The sequence below is a fragment of the Saccoglossus kowalevskii genome, chromosome 16 (assembly GCF_978046115.1).
Source record: "Saccoglossus kowalevskii chromosome 16, keSacKowa6.1, whole genome shotgun sequence".
Taxonomy (NCBI): Eukaryota; Metazoa; Hemichordata; class Enteropneusta; family Harrimaniidae; genus Saccoglossus; species Saccoglossus kowalevskii.
Genome location: NC_140656.1, coordinates 24,794,123 through 24,822,025, shown reverse-complemented (window position 1 = coordinate 24,822,025; position 27,903 = coordinate 24,794,123). Strand labels below are relative to the sequence as shown.

Here is a 27,903-nt window from a genome sequence, read left to right as displayed (position 1 = left end):
ATATATATATATATATATATATATATATATATATATATATATATATATATTAATATCTTTCAATTTCAAAAAAGGTATACACCACTGCTCAACATGAAATAGGTTTAATTTGCTGGAGCTGAATAAAACAGTGATCTTGTATATGATTTCGAGTAATGTCGTGGGGTAAATAAGTAAATAAATAAATGAATACATAAATGAATGAAGAACATGTTGTGACCCTTGTGGGACACCGAACATAACTTGCCTACGCGTCGGTTGATCACTGTATTGCCTTTTTGCATACTTTACACTATTCTCGCAATAACCTTGTATTATTTGTGACACGTCGAGAATTGTTGCTATCAAGACAATGATGTGCAAGTTTATGATTAATGGGTAGATAACGTTTTCCTGAACTCCAGGTATATAGGGGTTGGACAGTACGACAGTATGAGACGTAACAGCGGAGCGCTCGCTCGCGAACTCATTTTGACTATTGCTGATAGTATTATAATCACATCATGTTTGCAAAAAAATGCTTTCTCGAAATTTGACTGAATATGTTATGTAGTCAAATTGGGTGGTTATAACAAGCCCGGTTTATGATTTTTATATGGACAATGTCACCACCAAAAACGCTGTGAATAGAGAAGTGAAACACCGCGTAGAAGTATCTCGTTAAGCCTACTCATAATTTTGGAATCACATGACAATATTCATTGCTTTATTATGTAAAACCACGCAGCTATTGTTTCATGATATGGCAACATGAAATATTTTTAATCGGTATTTTTAGATAATTGAACACAGTGTTAAAGAAAGAATAATTTTTTTAAAACCCAGATTTTTAAAAAAATAATTCAGGACAACAAAAAATACCCCATCATTCACAATATATGATTTTTAGCCTATGTCACCATGCTACAGTTTGAGGTAACATCTACTAGTATGCCATAGGAACCAATCGTAAAAACATAATATTGACAAAAATTCACTATCCACTAAAATACAATCATCATTTTTTCCCGAAAATTAGCCAGGTGACCCCAACTTGTTTTAAATCAATATCTTTATAATGCCTGGGGTTACAATTTATCACATAATGAATAAATTCTATGTGTTTGCATTTATGGGGCTAATCTGCACTGGCTCGGAAGGTTGTAAATGATTAGCTAGTTTGAATTTGCATAACAATACTGACAATGAACGTGCATTCAACGCCACAAGTTTTTTGTTTTTTTAGCCAATCAGAATTCATCTTCCGAGCCAGTGCAGATCAGCCGGATTTATGAGTAGTCTTCTACTTTAAAAAAAGTATTTCCGTATTATAACGGTAGAGGGCGTTGTATTCAAGAATATGTATATCGGAAGTAACTGGTAATCGTTGATATTTTTGTTCAATATAACCAGTCATTTTGACGCCAGATCAATATTATTATTAGTCAATCTGAATGGGTAATGAATATTAATGTAATATAAACCCTCACGATCAGCACGTGTATTTTGATGAGTGAACTTGCGCATACACACGCCTGTCTCGATTTCGATCCAACTCGCACCAAAACCAACTCGCACCATACCAACTCGCACCAATGCTAACTCGCACCAATGCCAACTCGCACCAAACCAACTCGCACCACGATCGTATTTCTAAGCATTTGTGTGGTTCGCTTTGTCCCTTTGTTGCTAGGGACGTTTCTTGGATAATAAAAAATTACCTAAAGTAGGGTCTGCTTAGTTAATCAGCGGCAACCGGTACAACCGTCTATGAGTGAGAGGCGAAGGTACCGGCGACTGACTAACCATGCCGACCCTACTGTAGGTCATTTTTAAACTCAAAGAAAACGGACTGGCGATTTCCGGTAAAGAACTGCATTTATATCGAATTAATCCTGAAAAGTCGCATAGACCGAGGATTCGACACCCGCCTACAAATTTATGGTGTTCTGCAGTTTTCAACACAAATACCTTTTTTTGAACCTACAATACTGGAACTAGTTTTACGCCAAGAACAAGATGGCGGCGTATGTTTTCGGTTGACATTGGAAATTGTCGATTTTATCGACCCTGGTGGGAAATCTTATGTAATTTTGCTTCCAGTTAAGGTATTTAGAATAGTTAAATCTTAAATCGCCCAATACATTAGTGGTTTGGTTTGGTTTATTATTATTGGTTTGGTGCGAGTTGGCATTGGTGCGAGTTAGCATTGGTGCGAGTTGGTCTGGTGCGAGTTGGTTTTGGTGCGAGTTGACCTGTGACCTTCTCGCATACGACCTATGACACATGTTATCATGCTTTTCACGTGACCTACGCCGGTCACCTGATTTTACTATTTTCCTTTCTCCGACATCTTTTCCATCGGAGCTATAGATTGAATATGACGACAGTAGAGTCGGAGTTCCAGTTCTCATTCGGTGCTAAGGGTTCCGTGTGTAGGCTAACAGTGCCGGTGTCGATTCCCATGTCAGTTAGCGTCGGAGATTTAGTAGGAAGGCTGGTGAACGCCCACAATTTACCTTGCTATGTGGAAAAAGGTGAGTGCAGTGCCGAATCGATCGTTTGTGCCATGTTAGAGGTGCATAATGCAGCTGCAGTTCAAAACTTGCTGAATTAAAAAAAGCTTATTGCTATTACAAATGAAGTACTAATAGATTCACTAGAAATGCCAAATGGGCATACCGACAGAACCCGGCAACAACAAACGCTAAAACGTTGCCCCTGATTTGTATGCGCCCTCTACGACATATCCATTCAAGTTTCACGGCATCTCATTCCGTTTTGTTCCTATTTCAATGTACGTGCAATATATTTCATTAATTAAAACGATGCTCTGCTCCGTAAGCACCAATTAAAAACGTTTAACTAATAACTGGAGCTGTGTGTAGCAGAAATGTTCTTCAGGTTTTAATTTCATAGAACTCTATACCGGTACTCATGATTATATTTTCAAATCACAAAACGATCGAGTTACGTTTTGTTGTCTTCGGAGACTGTCGTGATGTTGGCAAGGGAATGTTTTTAAGAACTGAAAAATTAATTTGACAGGTAAACTGAAATTATTAAAAGTAATTAAGGAATTCAATGTTGTGATCAAATATTCCTAGTGTTGAAAACACACATATGGTAAAATATGTAATTATTCATTAAAATGTATTTGTGAAAATACGATGACAATATTTATTTCAATTATACGCTTTCAGATCTCCACAATGCACTGGAGAAATTTATATCGGAAGAAACTACTAAATACCATGATGACAATGCCGCAGACTTGATTAGTAAGATAGAAGATGGAAGTATTGATATTGGACAGATGGCTGATAAATGGAATACTGCATTTACACAGGTATTGCAACATTGTGTATGAAATTCACATTCACTGTTAGATTCACATTACTGTTAGAATCATTAACAATTAACTTTTTGCATAGATGCATAGATGTTTGTACAAATAATAGCCTGTTGATAACACATTTTATGTTACGTTGATAAAGTTCCATTTTCAGATAAAAATAAATAACATAAAAAAAGTTGAAAATTGCATGCTCATTATTTGTGTTTTGGTCAATGAAAATAAATTTAATTACACGTATATCATTATTTTGTATGCTGTAGGAGTTTTCACATGGAAACTATAGTGATCAGCCTTAAAGTGCCTGTGAATTGGCTACTATTTTCATGCCTAACATTATCCATTGATACATAAATATTATTATTTTTTATGTTTCTAAGCATGAATTATTTTTTTTAAGTGAAAAAATGTGTTTTAAACTCAGTCTACGGCAACTTTATTTTTGTGTGTTTTAAAACGAGGCTCCTCATTAGCTTCTTATTTGCATACATAAATTCCCCTTGTGACATCAGCATGGCAGCTTGCATTGCCGATACGTGTAAATAAGGCAAATTTCTTGTACAGTTTTCTCGTCTTTGACTAAATTGTCACTTATGTACTTGTTCGTCGAGGAAGAATGGACCATAATGAACACATAGTATCAATTTTTGTTGCATGGGATTGAGTTAGATGCGAAATATGTCCGTTCTGTTGTAGCTGGTCACCGTGATCGTCACCGACACTGGTGCACGTTTGTACACTGAAACAATTAGCAGTGTGTAAGGGCTGAGTAATTTCCTGTTTGTCTGATGCTTTGTTTTCATGTCACTGCCAAATTATTGCTACCTTTTACTTAACAGGGACTAAATGGTCTCTATAAAACGATAATCAGGATCGCAAAAAAGTCAACTCATATGAAACACTTGCCGGACGTCTCTCTCTCTCTCTTCTGAAATCCGCCTCAGTGATCATGGGCTGGTCCGGAATCTATTTCTTTCAAAAGTGTTGCGCCAGGTTTACATTGTCGGCGTTTCTCTTTAAACCTAGTTTTTTTTTCATGGACGAGGACAGTTTTTCCAAAAAAAAAAGAATCTGAGGTTAAGTGGCTTTCGTCCACTGATGTCGCACCTTCGGATCGATTAGAAATGTGTGAATACATACACTATGACTATACGTTTCACTGCAACTGCCCACAACACAACATCTAAAAACTCTCTCTCAAAAAAAATAAAATAGACCGAAAAATGTATATCGTTTAAAAGTATACTGAATGACCAGTGTTATTACGGCTCATTTGGTGGTGCACTTTCGGCGAGAGTCACAAATCCGGAAACAGTCGACAGTTTCAGGATAGGTGGGCGTGGCTACAACACGAGAAATATCCCAAATTTACTTGGATACAAGTAATCATTTTCAGCAAAAAAATCAATAACTGCCCATTTCAGTGGGACACAGATCTAAAATGGGAAACGTGAGAGTGGGCATTGCACAGGCACTTTAACCTTTTCACCACCAATTCCCTCTTTTCATCACAAATTCACAAAATGGTCTGCACTCTTCTACAGTAGATTGGGACAAAAATGGCAAAATTATTTGAGTAATTCCTGAAAATTGACTCAAATTTTGTCTGTGGGTTCCAAAATTGGGGTTCATTTCCAGAAATATTGAAGAATAAAAGAATAAAGTGCAGAATAATTTGGGCAAGTCTTGTGGTGAAAAGATTAAAAGTATTTGGAACAAAAACTATGATATCCGCATTTAATTTTACAGATATTAAATGTGACACAAATTTAGCAGCCAATGACAGCAAAAATATAGGATATTAAATTATTAAATCAAAATAATGTGCCTTAAGATTGTGAAGTAAATAAAGAAAAAACATATATGTATATAGTCTATATTTATTTAATTTGATTATAATTTGAATAACAAATCATATTTAAATAAATAATTTCAATTGCAAAGACTTTCCAATGTAACCCCACCACTTGCCGTAACTCTAATCCTAACCCTCCCATCCCCGCTTCAGTTGTATATGCCCCTCTAGATAACTATAGGTGTTCTCTATTCATTTTGTTATCACCTTATTTGCTTCTTGTGTGTCTCTTTGCCAGCTTTTTACTGTGAGGCTAAACGGGAAATTCTAATTTTATTTTCTATGCAAATTGTTGAATTAATTTTTGGCATTCAACTTCATCCATTAATATCATTTAGAAAAATTGTATTTTCAAAATATTAATTCAAACAGACAATAAAATTCTTTTTACAAAACCACTAGGTATCTAAGTTCAATTTTAACCATTGAACCATATAATGTAAATTGGAAATCTAGGACACATAGGCTGGCAGCAAAGCTTCTCACTTCCAAGAAACACAAGATATATTAAACCCATCTACTCACTTATTAGTTGACACCATCTACAATATTTACATGTACACTTTGATATGTTGAAAATGTCTACATTCTGATTGGTTGAAGACGTTCATAATTTGGTTGGTTGTTAACATCTGAAACAACAAATGATGTAATTTGATAACATTTTTTTTTTCAAACCAGGAACATAAATCCTATGCCACTGCAAAACAGTCAAATGATGAAGTAGCATTTGGTGAAGTCTACCATCAACTGATTCATTCCGCTGCATTGGACACGCTATTAAACCTGGACCACTCGTATGCTGCCGCAGTGGAGGAAATTATAACGCATAGAGATATGGACCTCACTAAGCTACAAAAAAGGTTAGTTGTGTATTATTATGAAAACATCACATGATACGTCACTTGTTCATAGAATAGTAAGTTCAAGTAATGTCATGAGTATCATTCTGCTCTATGTATAAATAATATCACATGATAATCCTGTTATCACATGTGTACCAGTGTCAAAAAAAAAAAAGAGAAATTTTAATTTTACAGAATTATGCTTACCAATTATATGCTAAATTAAGCTAATTAGAACACGTACATCAACACGAATTTGCTGTTACAGCAGGTGATGATTTTGAATAATTGGCAAAAATATAAACTTTCTTTAATATTGATATTTTTTCCAAATTAACTTTCAGTCAGCAAAACGTGGGGTCTGTTAAAATGTTAGTTGGTTCAGTCAGGCAATGTGTGGACCAAAACATCGCCCACTATTTGAAACATCGCCCATGGGCGGGGTATCAGCTTTTATTTATGGGTAATATCGGTGAGAACATGTGGTATTTGCAAGAATAAATTTTTCATGTGCATACTAATACACTGCGATCAGTTAGATCTGTATTCGTGGAGGGCAATGAGTGTCATTGCTTTGCTCCTTTGGACTCAGTAGCTATCCTTCTTTTATAAAACATTACTGACTGACCAAACTTATATACTGTTGTGATAAAAGAACACATACAATATCAGTGACACTCTTGGCTAATCAACACTATGTATTTATACGTGTGTACCTTATAAAATCCTTGTAGGCAAAGAGAAAAAATGGAAGATGCTGTTAAGAGACTAGGCACGACTTATACTGATGAACAAGTTAATTTATTGGCAGCTAAACATTTTGAAGATACGCAGGTAAAAATGTATACAATTGAATATAGTCATGGTGCAGGTTGGGAAAGACACGTACATTCATGTACCATAATAGCATTTTATTGATCACATATGATATTTCATTAGACGCATAAAATCCTTACAGAGTGTCTTACAGAAAGAAATTAAAAAACTATAATCTAAAAAGGAAAAAAAAAAAAAAAAAAAAAAAAAACTTTTCTAAAAATATAAAACAAATCAAAAACAAATATGAATAAACAATAAAGACAATTTGCAGCCAATTGTGAATACAGAATATAGAATGAACACAAAATGTAACCTAATACACTGATAGTAAATCATTAAAAAATTGTTGTGATGATTTATATTTATGCAAGTTATTCTTCAAGTTTTTACAAAGAAAGAAGAATGTGTTTTTCAAGAAAAAATATGCAAAATAATCCAAAAAGATTACTACATATTTTTTTTAGCATACATGTAGGTCACGAAACAAAATTTTGAGATATTATAGAATGTTTCTGACATAGGAACTGGATTGTAAGCTACTCAAAACATGTATTTCTGATCAATTTTCAAAGTAGTTTTGTAGAAGAATTAGTTCAGTGACCATATATTTTTATTTAAGAATTTTGAACATTACAGTAACCTAACCCTTCTTGCTGGATTTCTGAATATTCTTTTTCATGGTAGCTAACAATCTTATTGATGGTTTTGACGAATATAGACAGTAGGACAGATATGTTGATAAATTGTTTTTTGTGATCAACTTTTTAATCCCCACAGAAAAAGTGGGTGTACCCGAACTAGTTTTTAAATTATGAATGTCAGTTGTATGTGTTTTGCTTAGTCCAAAATATTTTTTTTTTTCATTTCATTTGATAGAAACATTGAATCAGCAAAAAGAAATATACTATTTTTTACCTTTCAGTCTTTAAGGTGCTGCAATAGGACAACAAACCTTTGGCTGAAATTTTATTGTTTTTCATAGAAAATGAATTTTTGTGAGCATGGATTTAGTTGTTGTTATTCTATAACCCATCATTTCCACTTACTCTACTATTATGTGTATGGATTTCAGATGTTGGAGGCTAAATGGGCGAGTGAGTTAAGTTCTTTACAAGAAAAGCAGCGTTCTGAGTTTCGTGAATGGGTATCTACTGTACACGAAGACATGGTGTCGTCACCTAATGGACAGTCATCTGTAGTTGTGTAAGTTAATGTTACACAATATGATTATATAGGTTGAGTGGGCATCCATAGGTTGGATAATAGGTTGAATGGGTATCCCTAGATTGGATAATAGGTTGAATGGGTATCCCTAGGTTAGGTAATAGGTTGAATGGGCATCCATAGGATAGATCATAAGTAAAATGGGCATCTATACATGTAGGTTGAGTGGGCATTCATAAGTTGGTTAATAGGTTGAATGGGCATACATGTACATGTACATACATTAAATATTATTATTTTTACATTGGAGATAGGTATCCCTGGCTTTAGATAATTATGTCTGTATCAGATATATTTGGGCTTGGAGCTGTGATTTAGCCCAGGAGCAGCAATTCAATTGTTCTATGTGTTTGCAGGCAGCGTATAAGGACTCTATCAGATGCAGTTCCAATTGAAAGAGTAGAAGAAGATCAATCACAGCAAAGCCGACTGGAAGAAAGTTTTACTATCCATTTAGGTAAAATAACTTTCATTTTGAACATGCATTTCACAGTCACATTCATACAGCACAATAATTTATTTTTATTTATTTATTTATTCATTCATTTATTTATTTTTAAAACTTTTATTTAATTTTATAAATTTAATTTATTTAATTTTATTTATTTATTTATTTATTTATTTATTAATTTATTTATTTATTTATTTATTTATTTATTTATTTATTTATTTATTTATAAAACTTTTATTTAATTTTATAAATTTTATTTATTCAATTTTTATTTATTTACAGGTGCCCAGATGAAAACCATGCATAATTTAAGACTGATGTGTGTTGATGTGTTGGATCTTTGTCGACACAAAACTCTTATTGTGGGGTAAGTTTTCTCTCAGGTCACAGGTCAAACTGCATCAAATAACACTTAGGTCACAGGCCAAACTACATCCAATAGCACCTGGGTCACAAGTAAAACTGCATCCAATATCACTTGGGTCACAGGTCAAACTGCATTCAATATCACATGGGTCACAGGTCAAACTGCATTCAATATCACATGGGTCACAGGTCAAACTGCACCCAATAATGCTTGGGTCACAGGTCAAACTGCATCCAATAATGCTTGTGTCACAGGTCAAACTGCATCCAATAACACTTGGGTCATATGTCAAACTGCATCCAATAACACTTGGGTCATAGATCAAACTGCATCCAATAACACTTAGGTCACAGGCCAAACTGAATCCAATAGCACCTGGGTCACAAGTAAAACTGCATCCAATAACACTTGGGTCACAAGTAAAACTGCATCCAATAACACTTGGGTCATAGGTCAAACTGCATCCAATAACACTTGGGTCATAGGGTCAAACTGTATCAAATAACACTTAGGTCACAGGCCAAACTGAATCCAATAGCACCTGGGTCACAAGTAAATCTGCATCCAATATCACTCGGGTGAGAGGTCAAACTGCATCCAATATCACATGGGTCACAAGTCTAACTGCTTCTAAAAGTACACAATCACAGGTCAAATTGTATCATTTGGGTAAGAGGTCAAATTACTGTCAAACTACTGGAGAAAATTTATAATATATCATCTCTCTGTAGGAATTCCATCGTCCCATCACCACAGCGACTACAAACCGCTATGTCACTGTATTCTAATTCAATAAGTGGTCTAGTACTTTTGGTTGATGACAGAATAAATTCATATACTGGAATTAAACTAGGTAAATAATTCTTTTTACATTCATTGGATATTTACTTTTTAGAATTGATTGGTAGATAAACACGCTGTTTCTCTCTGCAATATGCTATTTTTTCACAGGAAATTTACATTGTGTATATATATAAGCACATGTAGTTGTATATAACAAACAAAGAAAACGCTTTGTACTATGGCTACTCTTTCTTTCATTCACTACCTTAGCTGGGGGCCAATTTTAATTGAAGGATGACAAAATCTAGGAATAATTAGGCTGCTAATAGTGCTGACTGAAATGATGATCTAAACAGTAAACTCTGTATTGTTCTTCAGGGTATTATCCAAACCACTTCATGTACATGTATATATGACAAATTAAGTCCCAAATAATGTTTTGCTTTTCATCCTGGGGAAAATTGAAAAATTTGTTTTTGATTCTAAGATTTTTCTGATGTCACAGCAACATATTTGTTCAGCATTTAACATTTATTAAATAATCTTTTGAATACATGCATTAAAAACATCCTCTGAAACTGAAAAAAAACAACATTTCCCCCAAAAAACAAAAAAAAATGTGTGCAGAGGCAGTGGTATCAAACTGATGCATGCATGCATTAATGATAATTTATTTTTGGTCTTACCAATGTATTTCTTTATATTTGCACAGATTTTGCTGGTGTTTGTCAGCTTTCGACTGATTTTCATTTTCCCGATCTTGACACGCAACTTCGAGTTATACAACAACATGTATTAGAGGCAAATAAAAACAGGACAAAGAAAGATATTCAAGGTAAAATCAGCGTCAAAATATGCTAACCTGTAAATCACATTCCCACATGTACATTAATTGTAACACTGTTATAAATTACAAATGAAATCAATTCTTCAATATATATATTTTAGATATTACTGACTTAACTACATGTATTGGCCAAGGCCAAGGTGAATATCAAAAGTTATGCATGTAATACTGTGCAATCAATGGTGTGTTCTCATTGGCTAATTTGTACCTGGACATGCAGCCCTGTTACATACCATATGAGCAGTTCTTGAGGTCAATTGAATAGGTTGATACATTTTTTTGACAACACCAAATAGTAATGAAATGCTAGAGGCAAGTAATAACATTTCCTGGAGTGATTTTGTGGTGCGCCTCATTTTTCATTACACTGCTATATGATGTCACAACTGGGGCATTTTGGGAAGTTTATATCACTCCTATTTGCAGTGTCAGGAAGTTTGGGCAAAAAATAGTGAGAGGCGAAATCAATAGCTGAAAAAGGTCTAGGGTCATGGCTACATCGCTTAGGGAAACTTGAGGCAGCAATGCAAATACGAATGCAAAAATTAATATTTATTAATGATCACATGATGTATTGACCAATCAATGTGGTACAGTATATATGAGTGATTATATTCAAATGTTTTTCAGCATCTGGAAGTGATGGTGAAAACACAGAGGCAAGCAAAGTGGAGTCTGTCACAGATATGGCAGTATCACCAAACTTACAAGCTGGTAAGGAACAATGTTTACATCAAAGCACCGCAGTAGTTGTCTTGTTTGATATGGGTCCCATGCATCGTATACAACACATGAACAATTGTTTGTTTACATAAATTTTAATTTGTGGTGTTTTTAATATCAATGGGATTGTATACCAACCTAGCCCCCAGACCCTTATACTAACCTGCCTTTGATTATACAGGAAAATCATTTTTACCTTGCCCATACCATCAAAGATGGAAGGGAAAGGTATATTAAGGGAAACATTTTGTCCGGCGTTGTCGTCGTCGTCGTCGTCGTCGTCGTTAATAATTGTTATTGTGTGCATAATAACTTTACTAATTCTATTCCAAACTGTATCAAACTTGGTCACCTTATTCATCAGTATAAAGTCTTCCCTGAGTTTGAACAACAGATGTCCTGTATGAAAATATCATGCAAAAATTGAGAAAATCTGATAAAATATTTTGACTGTTTCTACTTGACTGATCACTGGTGATACACATCAAAGGTCACTGATCTCAGTGAAAAAATGCATTGTTGTATGTGTTCAATGAAGCAAATGATTTATCTTGTAATAATATCCTTGGTAATGTATCTCAGAATCCCATACTGGGTTTCAAAACCAACTCATGGAGAGATTGCACAGTCTGATACACATTTGCAAACCTACCAATAAAATCTTTACAGAAAACAAGATGTCAGAAAATCAATATAAGCACTCCTATGAACTGGGTGCCTAACTTTGATCAAGATCTGAAGCTAATAGAAAATCTGTTTAGTTCAAAGTTTTCAAATCAAAAACAATACATAAAAAATACATTAAAAGCAAAACATTTCATCCACATTTTAAAAAGAAAATTATTCTAAAATATATGTATTCTGTATTTGACAAACAGTTCATTCGACAAATGAAAACTCACAGGAATATGTTTCAGCTATTAGAACAGAATGATAGTTTTTATAATACTAGTTTAAAAATCGCACTTCAAAGATTGCAGTGTTTGAAGATGTAGATTCTCAGGAGACAACAGTACTGTTGACTTCTCCCTCCACTGGACAGCAACTAACTATTTAAGTTGATTTGCATACAAAGCAGAGCTTGCAACATGATAGCTATTCATAAAGGGTGTTTTTTTTTTTACTTTTCATATAATACAGTAGTCACACAATGAGGCAGTTCATATTTGTCTCAGTAAATCATTAATTTTGACAGACACCTGTACAAAATACTTGGACTAAAGCCAGCTAAAATTTGCTGTTATCTTACATGTTTTATGAATCTATTCACATCTAAATGCAGCACTTTTTTTTGCAATGAGACATTTGTTTTTATACTAAAATATCTGAATTACTTTGAATAAAGCTGGAAATTATGTCCCTTAAAATAATTAAACAAATAAGGCACCAATGTTTTTGTAAGATATTTACATCTTTTAAGGACATTCGGTAGACTGATTCCCCACTGTTGGTTCAACCCCAAAACTTGTTTGTATTCAAAATTAATTATGACAATGCATATTTATATTGAATCAAACTATGATAAAGGGAATTATATTATATAACAAAGGGCAAAGTCACCAGAGTTCAACTATGTTATTTTTCAATTCTTTGTAGGTGATTTTTACATCACTCGTCATTCCAGCTTGGCTGAAATTCACACAGTTTTTCACCTGGTTGTTGATGAGAATATCCGGTCATCTGAGATCTCTTCCAGACATCCCACTATTATTGGTCTACGTAATGTATTAAAATGTGCATCACAACATGATGTATTGAACATGACTATTCCACTCTTCCTTGTTTATGAAATGTCAGAGGCAAGTTTATGAGTTGAATTGGCAAGTTTGGAGATCTCTGGTTGCAATAAGCTACTGTACCTGTAATTCATATGGGAAGTGATTTCATGATTACACTGTAGATGTTGCTGGGTTATTCACAAGTGTTAATAATTTCCTACCTTAGATATTCTTTTGTGTTATCACTGTTAAATACACTGACTCAAGCCTGATTCTGATTCTGTGTTCAGAATACATTGTATGAGCAAGGCTTTGATTTGTTAAATTATTACGTATCGAGTTGAGACAATTATTATTCTAAGATGAGTTTGGAGTTTTCTAGTCTAAAGATCACCTTATATGTGTCAATTCCATAATCAGCAGTTCAGTTGTTTCAAAATTACCTTTTGTTCAAAATGGCAACTAGCGTCATAAAATTTTCAAATTATTCGCCGTATTTTGGGTGTAAAACATCAAATGTAACAGAAAACACTTGGGCCATTTGCTTGAAATGAAAAATTCAGAAATTGTGAAAAAATATCAGTTTAGTAATTTCAGCAAATATTGCTGATGTTCGGTGAGCATCTGAATCACTGATGACTTGAATGGGAGTTGAGTTTAAAATCTGTTGTTTCTGGTTTTTCATAAACTTTCTTCACAGTTCAGAAACAACATACTGGTACATGTGGATATCAACACAACATCAATTACGTTATTTGTCGTATTATGGACAGATGAAAGGCAATTTATTCTCATCATCATTTTGTGAACACCCAATCTCTCTTGGTCAATTGATAATTTCTTTACAAAACTGTTATTATACAGTTAAAAACATAAACTAGACTTTCGTGACGAGGAGTAATTTCACTGTGTCACACACACACTAGCTTAGAAACCAGAAAACATTATATTTTGCCTTATTGTAAAACCATCTTTCAAGCAATAAATATCTTTTTATTTTTTATTCAGGAGATGACAATAGCGTGGTGTTTAAAGAGAGCTGAATTGGTCTTCAAATGTGTCAAAGGTTTCATGATGGAAATGACAACATGGGGTGGCAACGACTCAAGAACAATACAGTTTGTTGTTCCCAAGGTAACTGTAAAAATCTATTTGATTAGATTGACCTATGATCTGATCCTTAAATGTCACAATTTTCCAAACTTATGATTTTTTGTAAAATTGAGTGAGTGTGAGGAAACAACTTAATCTTGACCATGTGACTCAAATGTACCTCTGGTTTCTGTATAAAGTTTGCGACTGTGCCACTAATGTCTAGTTTGTACAAAACCAGCCTGAATACATAGATCATTTTTCGCATGCAAGACGCCTGCTTTTGTCATGGTGTCAAACACAAATATGTCAGTCTGCTGATATTCTGTAAAAGGGAATCTTATTGGTCACGTTGATTGGTAACCCACAAGCATATTATATATTCGGCATGTTCATATGCTCAGTGGCATATCTATGACTTCCAGGAAAGTGGTCTATTCAGAAATGTTAATTTTTGGCCTGCCCAAAAAGGCTTTTTTTTTAACTTGTCCTGGCATAACACCTGTATGTGCAGATTCATTTGCAGGCTATTAACCAGTTTTTGCTAAAATGACTTGTATGTATGATCTTTTTTTTGTAGTCTATATCTGAAGACTTATTCATGCAGCTAAGTTCTATGCTACCACAGATATTCAGGATTTCCTCAACAGTGAATTTAACAAGACAGAAATAACCGTGACAGAGTTGGAACTCTGAAGCATCACACACTAAATGTGTTTCTAAGCAAAAAAAAAGAACTATGACACATTTGTTTTTTCCTGACTTCTCAAAAATGGTTTATCCTCTGGTGACAGTCTGCAAAATAGAACTGATGGATTGACCTCTATGCGTGCATGTTTGCGTGTTTGCGTTCGGACCTATATCTTAGACATGCCTGGACAGATTAAATTCAAACTTCACACATAGCTCATACATAATATTATACATATGCACATCAATCTGATTCAAGATGGCCGAATGGCAGCTATTTTTGTGCTGAAAATTCATCGAAATCAAGCATGTCTCTCTGTTTATAGATAAATTTTGTTTAAACTTTGTACATAAATTAGATATTATGGGACCCTGACTATAAACTATATATCTTAAATTTGATGACTAACAGAGACTTTGCCATGCATGGCTTGTTTCATTATGTGATAGTCCTGCTCAGGTGGCTTTATTGTTGTAACAGTGTTTATTTTTATTAAAAATATTGGTATATTTTGTGCAATTATAATTTCATTTCATCAATGAAAAAGATACATTGCATATATTTAATGGAAGTTATTACAAATAAATGTATTGTGCAATACAATAAAAACATCAGGATAACTGTGTTATGTTGTGATTTGTCATGTGAAGTAATAAATGGGGTAAAACGTGGTAAAAATTGAACAATACTGTAAAAGCATGCTGCTATATTAGCCTATACATCATCTGAAAGCTTAGATACAGGTAAATACAGTTAATATGTAGGGATTACCAAAATATATTTCCTTGTCTCTGGTTTTTGCCATGTGTTCTAATGTAATATAAATATTTCAGAAAACGCATACTTGTTGGTATTTTCTTAGAACTACAACACTGGCAAATTTCTATGAAAATTAAAATCATACAAGACAAAGATGATACCACAATGGTATGATTTGTATATTACTGGTAAATGTTTTTTTTAAATTGATGGCCAAGTCCCACCCACCATCATGCATAAAAATAGTCTAAGAGCAAATTCGGTAGATGAAATAGTGCAGTTTAATATATACAATATATAACATTAATTATAATCTTGCTTATATGTAATTATATATATTAAACAAATTATCTCTGGACGAAACAAAAAAGAATATAAACAATCAATATTGTAAATTACAAAATTTAATAGTAATTAACAGTAAATATTTGTACGATGGTAGTATTAATAATATAATGCAATATTTTAAAATGTATGATTAGTTTTTGTTTCTAAAAAAAAAAGTTTTTTCATAAAAAATTCACAGAAGCTGTCTTTATTTCTGTATATAAGCAAAATATTATGGCATGATGTTATTATAATAATGAATTCAATAAATTAATCTGACATGTCGATTTAATTTATTTGAATGTCAAATCTTTAAATATATTTTGCAGCAGTTCTTGATAAATTGTTAATAATTATTTCCTTTTTTGAAATGGTACATTGTTTGTTTCTTTAGAAACGTGACGTATCTCTTCCCCATAGCAATGCTTTCAACCAATCCATTGGCACCTGCATACGTAATCTCCAACTACCAAGGCGAGTCAAATAAGCTGATCTCCATAGTAACCATGAATGGAATCCTTAAAAAGAATCAAAGAAATACAATGTAGTATATGGAGAAGTGACAACTGCAGAGGCCAGGGTCATATGAGAACAAGATATTACAGACATTTACTGTTACAGTAACTTAATTTTTAAGCGACAATATTCCATTTCAAAATCTGTCTATAATTATTCGTTTCAGTATTATTTTACAGTATATAAGACTTAATTCACTGTCAATATGTTTTTTGAGAAAAAAATGGCATGCATAAAATGGCATTTTTAGCAGTGGTTATCATAGACCACAATAAAAACACATTTCTACATTAGAAACTCACAAAAAATATTGTCATTTTTATACATGAACAAGTACATTCAACACTACATCATTTTTGTTACCCTATGTCACCAACCCCAAATTTGAGATGTATGTTGTCATAGGAAACAATGATACATGTAAAATGCCTGAAATACAGAACATGCCACGTTCACTAAATATTTTGATTTTTCAGATCCAAATACAGTGACACCACATTATTTTACTTTCTTTATCCTCGTTACATGAAATTTAACACATGTAAAAATAATTTAAAGAAATTGACATTATTTTTACCGCTGAGTAGCATTCAATCGTAAGACAGCTAGTCGCGGTCACTCACAAGTTCTTCAAAATTATCAAACCATGAATGCAGTTAAACTGTTCCACAATACCTTGTGCTTTGACAGCTGGTGTGTCAGTCAGTGCTTGGTACTTCCCAATGTATGCTAGCATTCCCATGCTTTGATATTGGAATGGTTTTGTCTCTTTGCCGCTATGTACATCAGATAATAATTCAGCCAAGTATCGACCTTCTCTTTCAGCAACCTTACAAATAGTGAGCATATAGATGAACTCTATGTTCTAGATATGGATTTACATATTGACACACTGCATTGTTTTTGTTGCCAGTAATTGATCCCAATGTTCAGTACAATACAAGTTGCACATGTAAATAAAGTCTACCAAAGGGTTCCATGAATCATCTGTGTGTTAATGCAGTATGCATGGAAGTACATAGACTGATTAAATTTAGTGATTACAATCGCACATGGAGAGAAACTGGCATGGATACCACAAAAACAAATAGCAAGTCGGCTATTTTTGATCAAATTTCATATCAAATAGCTATGACACATGGCAAGGCATATACTTATGATTAAGGTGCTTATTATCCATGCTGTACATGGTAGGGTGTTTTTTTTTGAGTTGTACATTGGTGAGGTGTTTATTTACTTGTATTGTACATCGTTTAGTGTATACATGTATAATAACGTATTTATTTACCTGTATTGTACATGGTTAGGTGTTTATTTACCTGTATTTTACATCATAAAGGGTTTATTTACCTGAGCTGTACATGGTAAGTTATTTGCTTCAATATCTGCACAGTCTCCTATTGCGTATATACACCCTGTAGGATCACCTTTGACCTTGAGAAAAGCATCAGTAATTAGCTGGCCTTGGCGATTCTTGGGAAGATCCAGACTTTTGATAAATGGTCTGAAAATTAAAAAGATAGACCATACTATGAGCTCTTGTTCAATTACTTTCAATCAACTAGGAGATGTTATTATCGTAGCTGAAGTACGAAGTACATGTATACAAGTGAGATTTATTTTTTTGATAAAGAGAATGGCTAACCAGCATTACATGCAATTGTCAAAGGAATTTAGTTTTCACTTGTAATTAGAAGTAATTTGTGACTTATAACAGAGATAAAGTGTAATATTGCGAGAAACAGTATTTATAGTGAGTGTGTACGTGCGAAAATGTATCAATATTGAGCAACACTATTTATTACAGGTAATACTAGTAGCGTTTTTAATTAATATGCAAATGTACCATGAAAATTATCACAAGAAGATATTAAATGGGCACAAAGCAAGACGTTTAACAACTGTATAATAGTAAAATATTACAAATCTGTGTAGTTTTGTTGTCAATATCATTAATGATTACATGAGTTTATATCTAAAAGTTATGAAAAACGACAACATTGCAGAAAAAATGTTAACTCAGGATTCAGCATTGTGCTTAGTGTGTAGCTATCCGTTAACCCCAGGTCAAAAAAATAACGCTGGGCTTAACAATATTACTGCAGCTAAAACCATAGGACATCACAGTTATCACAGTTGCTCATATGATAATTTAATATATACACTTTTTATGTAATTTCCAGTGAAACGATGAGTTCTATTGTCCACATGAATTCAATTTAGGCAAGTTCACTCGTGAATAAAAAGCATATTAATTAGATTTTAGAAAAAAATGATATTTTGCAGCTAGCTGTATGGGGGCAGTACACATTTTTCTCACAGCTCACCTTGGTGATAGTCCTGTAGACCATACAATTAATCCTGCTGGTAGAAATGTTCCATCAATCAGTGTTACACCCTCTGATGAGACCTCTAGAAAAGACAAGATAAATTATTGATTAATTTATTTAAAAAAACAGCAATTCTGGAAAAACTTTCATTATTTTGAAACTCACAGATAATTATGATATAAGTTGATATAAAGCTGCTACTGAATCAATGAATTTGTTAAAACCAATAAAAGGTGACGTGGGGGGGGGGGTGAACATAATAAGACTTAGACAAATGCTGGGTGTATATTAGTTTCATGAAGAACGTGCATTTCTTGTTAGAATGAATTTTGAAATCTAACTGAGACCCTGAAAACACAAAATTAGATTGAAAATAAAACCATTATGGCCACTAGTGGGCCATTTGAATTAAATCTAAAGAATACAGCGTGCACCAGTAGTTAACCTATCATGTAGTATATCATGTGTGAAGTATGTCTAAGAAACATTTACCAACAAAATCACATATAGTGCCTAAAGTCAACTTGTCAGAATACAGAAAATCCATATATAAAATAAATTCTTTCATTAACCCTAGTTACTACCCAAGATATGCATTCCTACCTTGTATTATATGCAGAACATCTTCTACTGATTACTATTCTAAATAAATCCTAAAATATAAGACCACTGAAGCTATCCTGAACTGAAGGTTGAGTCGTTTAATCACCAAGTCAAATACAATTTTTATAGGTGTAATCACTCACAGCCACTTATTTCACTTTAGAAGTGTTTCTAAAATTGATTTCAGGATTCTGTTGGGTACGATTTCTCATGAACTGTATAAAATCCTAAACCTTTAAGATGGTTCCAGGAGTCCGTGAGAGGATATACAATCTGTTAATTTAGGTCATACAAAGTAGTAATGCAAATTTAAAAGAAAATTAGCCAACTATCCCTAGTCTGCAAATAACAATCTGAAATTCTGTCTCTGTAGTGCATCATAACACAGTGATAATAGATACAATTAGAGTCAGCGTGGTATGCCCATACCTGTGACAACAGACTGTAACAGTTTCATCTGACTTCTCTGCTTTATCTTCTTCTCAGCATACTTCTGTAGTCTTTTATCAAAACTCGCTAATATCTGATTTCCTTCTATCAATGTAACGCTCACATCACCCTCGTCTTTTGAATATAAGCGTGAAACATCCTAAAATAAAAAAATAGAAATAACATCATTTTTCTTAACATATACTCAGTCTGGTTTTCTGATATTTTAGCTGGAACATATTAGAACTGAAACCTGTCGCTGCAAGCGTCAAGAATCAAGTTCCAGTTAAGCACAATTGAGTGCTTTGTTTTGGTGTAAGTTAGCATTATACTATGTATTAGCAAGCTTAACATCAGACGGCTAAATGAATGTGTACAATTGTTGTAAAGTTTCAGTCTTGAAAAGCTTGAGATAGATATACAAAACAAACAACTGATTAACGTTTTAAATGCCATAATTTTCCCCACCAAAATATTGTTGGGTCGTTTTGCAGAATTCTATGTATTTTCCTTGGGTTTATGTTGCCTGCTGTCGCATACGACTTATTTACCACTTCCGTGTCACTGAGAATGTTCTAGAACCGTACTGTGTCTGGGTGGAATATTCTAGATTTTTTTTAGAAACTGGTTGAATAGGTAATAGAACACTGTAGGAGGCAATAGAAGGTAATGGAACATTCTAGAAATTTGTAGTAAGTTCCAGACTCATTATGTATGCTGATGTACTATACCAATTACGGTAATATTACGTTGCGTGTGACACCTGCAGCTCTTCAAGATTTTTGGAAAACAATTAGAAACAATATATAAACCATCAATCCACCCATTATTTTTATGTGGAAATAAACAATTTCAACCATTGTAATTATTGTTTACCTGTTTTATGAAATCATAAAGTTCAGCACCAAACTCAACTCCAGTGGGTCCGCCTCCTACAATAACAGTGTGCAATAATTGTTTACGCTTTTTATCATCAACACCAGGCTCAAGAGCTAGTTCAAAGTTGTCTAAGATCCGGTTTCGTATCTTACGGGCATCACTTATCTCCTATAAAAATAATAAAAAATCAAATAAATGTTTATTGCTCAATGAATCAATGTATATCACTTGATGAATCACTGTGTATCACTCAATAGATTAATATTCTTCACTCAATGAATCAACGTAGACCACTCAATGTCCACCACTAAACAAATCAATGTTTATTACTCAATGAATCAATGTTTATCACTCAATGAATGAATCGTTATCAGCTAATGAATCATTGTTTGTCACTCAATGAATGAATGAATTAATGTGTCGCCCAATAAATCAATGTACACCGCCCAATAAATCAATGTGTATCACCAAATGGATCAATGTTTGTCACTCAGTGAATGAATATCTGTCACTCAATGTATCAATGTTTGGCGCTCAATGAATGAGTGTCCATTACTCAATGAATCAATGACATTTAAATATGTTCAAATATTAGAATATTACGATGACATATATAATGTAGGTTATATACCAATTTAACACATTTTTTCAAAAATCTGGCAAAACATATTGTTGAATGTATTGGCTACTTGTATGTGAATGAAATGAATCAAAACATGCAGGCATACACCTTACAAAAAATGTATATATGTTAGTATGGACAAATTGGATGCAAACTGATATTATAATAGTACTTAGTATTCTAGTTCTGTCTTTGCCTGAACAAGACTGAAAGTTGTGTAATTAAATCCAAATTGTTCAAGTATAATTAGCAAATTCATGATGTTACCATGTGACCATTTTCCAATCATTGTGGCCTTATTTTAAATTGACAATTATTAATAATCTCATCCATGTATACACATGTGAGAAAACATTGAATATTGCTGATTTAAAAGCAATCATGTTCGTTACCTGATAACTGAGCAGCACATATACACATACCGACCATGACCCTCCAATAAAAATGCTGTGTTACGCTGCATGGTACAGTATTATAGCGTATTATAGAGCTGCTTTTTAATTACCTTAAGAAAGAATGCATACTCTTCAACTCCAGGCACACCAAATGTATTTGGCAATGCACCAACACCAATGGCTAGTTTATCATACTCTACATCATAGGTATGATCTGATAACAGCATACTTGCACATTTTACAACCTACAATATAAAATATTAAAGTCTCATTATTAAAATTAAAAATATATGTAAAAAAAATTATCATACATCAAGATGCGTTCAGAACTATTGCCAGTTATCAGTAGATATAAGAACTAATGGAGTTCCAAATAAATTAGTCGACAAAATCATTTGACGTGTAGAATCATTTGTGGCAATGTGATAGAAAATTCAGTGAAGCAGGAGTAATCTCGTTGTAATAATACAAGAATACAAATAGACATGTATTACAAGAAAGTGGTTGGAATTAGTGGTTACATTGTAATACAGAATACATCCCAATACATGTAATAAAGCAGAGAAAAATTATGTTACAATGTAATACATAATTTAAGTAAATGTATTAAAATGAGGTGGGAACAGTAAGTGTTTACAATGTAATACATAATACAAGTAGACTGTATTACAATGAAGTGAGAGAGAAAACAGTGAGTCAATATTACAAGTAGACTTAATGAAGTGGGAGGAGTCAGTGGTTACAATGTAATACACAATATTAGCTGACTATATTACAATGAAAGTAGTGGAAATACAGGTTACAATGTAATGAATAATATTAGCAGACTTTTTATTACAGTGAAGGTAATGGAAACACAATTACAATATAATACACAATAGTAGCAACTTTGTATTACAATAAAGGTAGCGGAAACTGAGGTTACAATGTAATACATGATCTAAGCAGACTTTGTATTGCAATGAAGGTAGACAAAACACTGGTTACAATGTAATACATGATCTAAGCAGACTTTGTAATACAATGAAGGTAGACAAAACACTGGTTACAATGTAATACATGATCTAAGCAGACTTTGTATTACAATGAAGGTAGACAAAACACTGGTTACAATGTAATACATGATCTAAGCAGACTTTGTAATACAATGAAGGTAGACAAAACACTGGTTACAATATAATACATGATCTGAGCAGACTTTGTATTACAATGAAGGTAGCGGAAACAGAGGTTACAATGTAATACATGATCTAAGCAGACTTTGTAATACAAAAAATCATGATTAATCTGTTACTTTTACATCACCTTTTTCTCGATATCTAGTCCAACAGCATGAGATAGGTGATAGTGATCTGTTTGACGAAAACCTGTGTTACGAATCGGCTCAATGATACTCCTACGATGGATGTGGTAAAAAAAAGGTCACATATTTATCAGTTCTAAAATCATCACAACATAAAGTGAAGGATATAGCAAAAGTATATGAACTGCTTACAATCCATGACATATGTAGAAACAAGTGGTTTTGTCATGCAGTGTATCTCATTTAACCATAGAAGTTAAACTGTCCCACAGAAGATAATTTCGATATACTGTAAAATATTTTATTTCCGCTTGGAACTAATTTTCGCTGAAGGAATGATTCAGTGAAAATAAAATCCAGCGAATATACTTTTTTTCCTATATTTCATATTCAACTCAACAAAAATCAGTGAAAATAAATTCCATACAAAACACCAAAAAAGTCTTTTCAGCAAAAATTAATTCCAGCTAAAATAAAGTATTTCACAGTATTGTTTTGTTAATAAATAATTAACCTAGCTCTAAACTATAAAAGTAAGTATGTGATTGTCAATTATAAAATCACCTCTCTCTTTCATTTCACAGAATTGACAAACCAAACCAAACATTACATTCCACAGCTACACTGGCAACCTGATTTTATCATATACTCACCTGAATTCCAACGTGCCCACAGTAGTGCTTGCTAGTAACGGTGTGAACAGGAAGTGGTTGCGTGGACTCACAACAACAACATCAAACAATTTCTTGTTGATATTTTTGAGTACGCTGTAACTTGCCCATCCACTGCCGAGAATCACCAATCGCTGCCTGCTTTGACTGCTTGCATGTCGTACACCGTGTCTTGATATCGTGCTTAATCGCATTATTATGTCCATTTCTACAACAATAATTGTTTCAAATTTACATTAATAAGTGTAATTTTTTATGTATGTTAAAAATCCTTTATTGTAAAATACTTGATTATCACTTGGAATTAATTTTCGCTATTTTTGTTTGAAGGAATGATTCCGTGAAAAAAAAATCCAGCGAATATAGTTTTTTCCCTATATTTTACATTCAACTCGTCAAAAAACAGTGAAATCCATACAAAACACCCAAAAAGTCTATTCAGCGAAAATTAATTCCAGCTAAAATAAATTATTTTACAGTATTATATATTGGTAACCTGCAATGTTCATTATTATCTTACATCATGCCTTGTGCTATAAAATGTGGCAAATGTTAACATTTTGCATGAATGGGTGAATCCGCAAGTGATTGGTTGGCAATGCTACTGTAGAAGGGTTAATTATTCACTGAGTTTTAATTTTGCTTATTTCGCTGACTGGAAAATGCGCTAAATTAAAACCCAGTGAATATGTAAAATTTAGCATAAAACACATGAACTAAATGATAAAATCATGAATTTAAAACCCACTGAATATGCCTGAATTTAAACCCAGTGAAAATTAGTCATTTTACAGTATTGACATTAAAAGGTCACGTACAAAATGTATGTGTTCCTGTTGATAAAACAACTTATTGGACAACATTGTTGCAGCAGATAATGAGACAGTGCAAAGGTTATCAGGAATTTGCCTGCTGGTTTGGCAAAATGAAAAATAAATGATGTCACAGTGCAGGAATGCATAATAATGTACTTTCAGTCTTTAAGTAGTTAATGAGGCTTATAAAATATAGATCATATTAGCCACATTAGATTTCATTTAGCATTGGCTTATGTGACTAATGGCTAATGGCTAACACAGATTATTAGCTCCCGACTCCCCCTACTAATTATTTCAACTGTACCAACATGTAAAATGAATATTTTTCGGATATTTTGATATTCTATACTGGATTATCCAAAAAGCCATTTATTAGAGAGAAGAATTTGAGCAAAAACTGATCTGTTTGACAATGTGCTGAAAAATGTAATCGTATACTCACAATGGGATCCACTTTTACAGTAGAAAATTATAAATTATATCCAATAGAAGTGCATATAAAAATCATATTAGTTGTATACTGAATCACTCAATTTGTTTCCACTTATTTTTGAATTGTGGTGTACACTAAGGGACGACGTCAAAAGTTCGATGTCAGATAACAAACTTATTTCCTTTAGTTTGGGGGTGGGGGGTTTTGACCTCAAAAAGTTTCCATCCTACAAAAACGATTTTATTTTTTAATGAAGTCAAAAAAATCTTGGAGTATTTGTAGTTCGTTTTTTTTCTATCCAATCATGGACAGAAATAACCGAAAAGGAAAAAAACAGAAAAATTGTTGGTTCGAGTGTAAATCTGTGCGTCAAATGAGATGCATTTGTAAAATCTTTTTACACCCACTCGACAACCAACTGCTATCCAATACTACTGTCTGATTATAAATTTGTATTTAATGGTGAATGTAGTCTGACGCCATAACCAATATTTATCAATTAAGTTTCAGTGGGGGGGGGGGTTGGAACAAAACTAAAGGAATTAAGTTTTTTATCCGACATCGATCTTTTGACGTCGTCCCTAAGCACGATCTTATTCAACAGAACGCCATTCAAAATATATATATATATATAGAAACACCTCTGTAATTTACATGTGGCAACACCTCCATGTGTAAAAGATACCACTGTTTTTAGTTTTTTCATTGAAACAATATTGCTCGAGGTTTATAGTCTGTTTACCTGATGGGTTGACCTGAGTGTGACCTGATCCAGAATACCTTAGGGTCAACTCAAGTCAACATCTGTTGGCCTTGAACATTACATGCATACACGGAGATTTCTCTCTATCAAGACAGCTGGGAAAAATAATAACAAATGGCTTAGACTCTGTAAAATGAAATATTAATTATACAATAATTCAAATAGTCGACCCATTCAACTTCGGCCGTTATACTTCAACAGTAGCTGTGGAATCATAGCCCCCTGAGGGCCGTTTTTGATCGTCGGTATATTCGACTTACAATACAAAATTTGAAAAGAAGACGTCCAAGTAATAAAGAAAAAGGTAAAACAGTTGTCAGTCGCAAGATAGAGCTACGGATCCGCAGCTACTTCAACAGGAGAGTTTTGTGTCGGATACACTGTGGATAATCTGTGGGAATGATCTTCAATCTGCCGAATCTAAGAATCGGTCAACATTGCTAGACTGAAATAGTACTAGACTAATTCGATTAAGTGTATTTGTACCCTGTAGTGAATGTGACCTTAACGATTACCTGCTGCAAAATTCCGCACTTAAAAAGCGCATCCACACATGTACAATACAAGTGTTGATAGAATGACCAGCTGATTGACGCGCGCCCTCTGTAGAGTATTTCGCAAATAAAATAACATCGGCGATAGAGGGCGCGCAATACGTAACACATTTTAAATGTTGGTGTTATATGAAGAAGCTGCATGATTTCTTGTGGCCTTTTGTGATTAGAAAATTAACTAAATTGACTTTCAGTGCTTGTTCAATGTTGTCAAAGACATGACTGTACAACAAAACAAAAAAAAAGGCGGTAGTCGCCGCGCCACGCATGCGATATATGGGTCTCATATAAACAAAGATGGCGACTTTGGCTGTTGCGCAGATCAACGAGTACAAACTGAGACGTTACATTTCATTGTTAACCCTAAACAGTTCAATTTTGGATTGGAAAATAGTAGTAACTAAAACGTCGCCATAAATACATACCTGATGATCAAGCTGAATCACTAGGTGCCCTGTATTCAATGAAAAAAACAACAACACATAACATTCATTAAATTCACTAATCATAATTGTTTTTATCAGGTACAGATCGGTTGAATGTATGTGAAGTTGGTTATGGCGTTATTGTAGTATTAGTGTAGGATTAAAATATCACAAAACTGTGACTTCAGATTATTTTTCGACTGCTATTATATATATTCTCATTCTGCAGTAGAGGAAATTGAATGCAAATATATGTTATCTTTTACCGAATTGTAAAACATGAAAATATGAAAACAGAGAAGATTGGTGCTATAACTCATGCAGCAGCGATGAAATCGTTTTCAACTTATATAAGTGTGTCCTTATCTTTCTCTCCCAAGAATTACAGACAATAAATATGATGGTGATTCTGAATTTGTACATTTAAAACTGCTGAAAATGTGTGCAGAACATAACATATAAACAAAAACAAAACAATCTGGTTACACAGACAATTCAGAGAAATAGTAGCGACTACAAAAAATAACTGCAGACAACATTCAGCGAATTATTGTTTGCCTTTGTACTGAATTGAAGTCAAATATGTAAAAAAATAAATTTTAGAAACGAGCAAAACACTTCGAATTTGAAATCAAATCACGACATGCATAAATACTCCACCATGAGTGTTGTCGTTTGAATTGGGTTTGACTTATCTTTGTATCTACTCTGAACAAAATCGCAAAAAGCATGTTCGAGAATGAACAATGGACGGTGACGGATGCACAGACGCAAGGATCTAAACCCATATTCTCCGTTTCGGACTCCGCCCGGTTAGAGTAACACAAAAGTCACACCGGTATGTTTGTATGTACAGTTATTAACTCGCGCGAACAAGTGTGGCTATTTCAATAGAATGCACATTGTCAAATTTTGCACGGAGAAATAGCGCACAGGGATTATTATGGTAATTATTATCTAATAATATCGCACAACAGCACGTATGCACATATTGTTTTAATGGATTCATCTATTTACAAGGTTTAAAACTTCCAACATAGAACTACAACGGGATACACATGCAATAACAACTGAAGGTTACACCTGCATGTCTGTTCGCCTTCAATATTTGTCACATTTTGTTTTCCAATGCCTCGTATTCAGACGATTGGGCCACTGAGTTTTATCGAATATAACATTTGATATAACACTGCAAGAATAACCACGTCATTACATTTATTTTTATCCATTTATTCTACACCCTATATCTATTAAAAGTAAGTGCTTCAGAGCGTTTCTTAACAGATCATTCACACGCTGTAAATAGTCAAGGTTCAAAGTTGCACAT

General features: G+C 33.4%; 2 protein-coding genes across 2 annotated transcripts; one reads left to right on the top strand and one right to left on the bottom strand.

Annotated features, from left to right (window-relative positions):
• The first annotated feature begins 2,267 nt into the window (after positions 1 to 2,267).
• Positions 2,268 to 14,795, top strand: LOC100373245 (FERRY endosomal RAB5 effector complex subunit 3-like). Its single transcript, XM_085491590.1, has 13 exons — positions 2,268 to 2,516; positions 3,183 to 3,328; positions 5,871 to 6,052; positions 6,769 to 6,868; positions 7,926 to 8,056; positions 8,434 to 8,534; positions 8,811 to 8,895; positions 9,627 to 9,748; positions 10,391 to 10,513; positions 11,156 to 11,239; positions 12,845 to 13,047; positions 13,975 to 14,100; positions 14,639 to 14,795. Exons 1-13 carry the CDS (start codon positions 2,360 to 2,362, stop codon positions 14,729 to 14,731), a joined length of 1,653 nt encoding a protein of 550 aa, XP_085347716.1. The 5' UTR covers positions 2,268 to 2,359; the 3' UTR covers positions 14,732 to 14,795.
• Positions 14,796 to 15,701: 906 nt separating this feature from the next.
• On the bottom strand, positions 15,702 to 26,191 carry LOC100373395 (NADH dehydrogenase-like). Its single transcript, XM_085491589.1, has 11 exons — positions 26,113 to 26,191; positions 25,577 to 25,692; positions 23,566 to 23,791; positions 22,915 to 23,005; positions 21,720 to 21,854; positions 20,590 to 20,760; positions 19,714 to 19,873; positions 18,679 to 18,763; positions 17,702 to 17,855; positions 17,027 to 17,180; positions 15,702 to 16,353 (listed from the first exon to the last, which is right to left on the bottom strand). Exons 3-11 carry the CDS (start codon positions 23,787 to 23,789, stop codon positions 16,226 to 16,228), a joined length of 1,302 nt encoding a protein of 433 aa, XP_085347715.1. The 5' UTR covers positions 23,790 to 23,791; positions 25,577 to 25,692; positions 26,113 to 26,191; the 3' UTR covers positions 15,702 to 16,225.
• Positions 26,192 to 27,903: the final 1,712 nt, after the last annotated feature.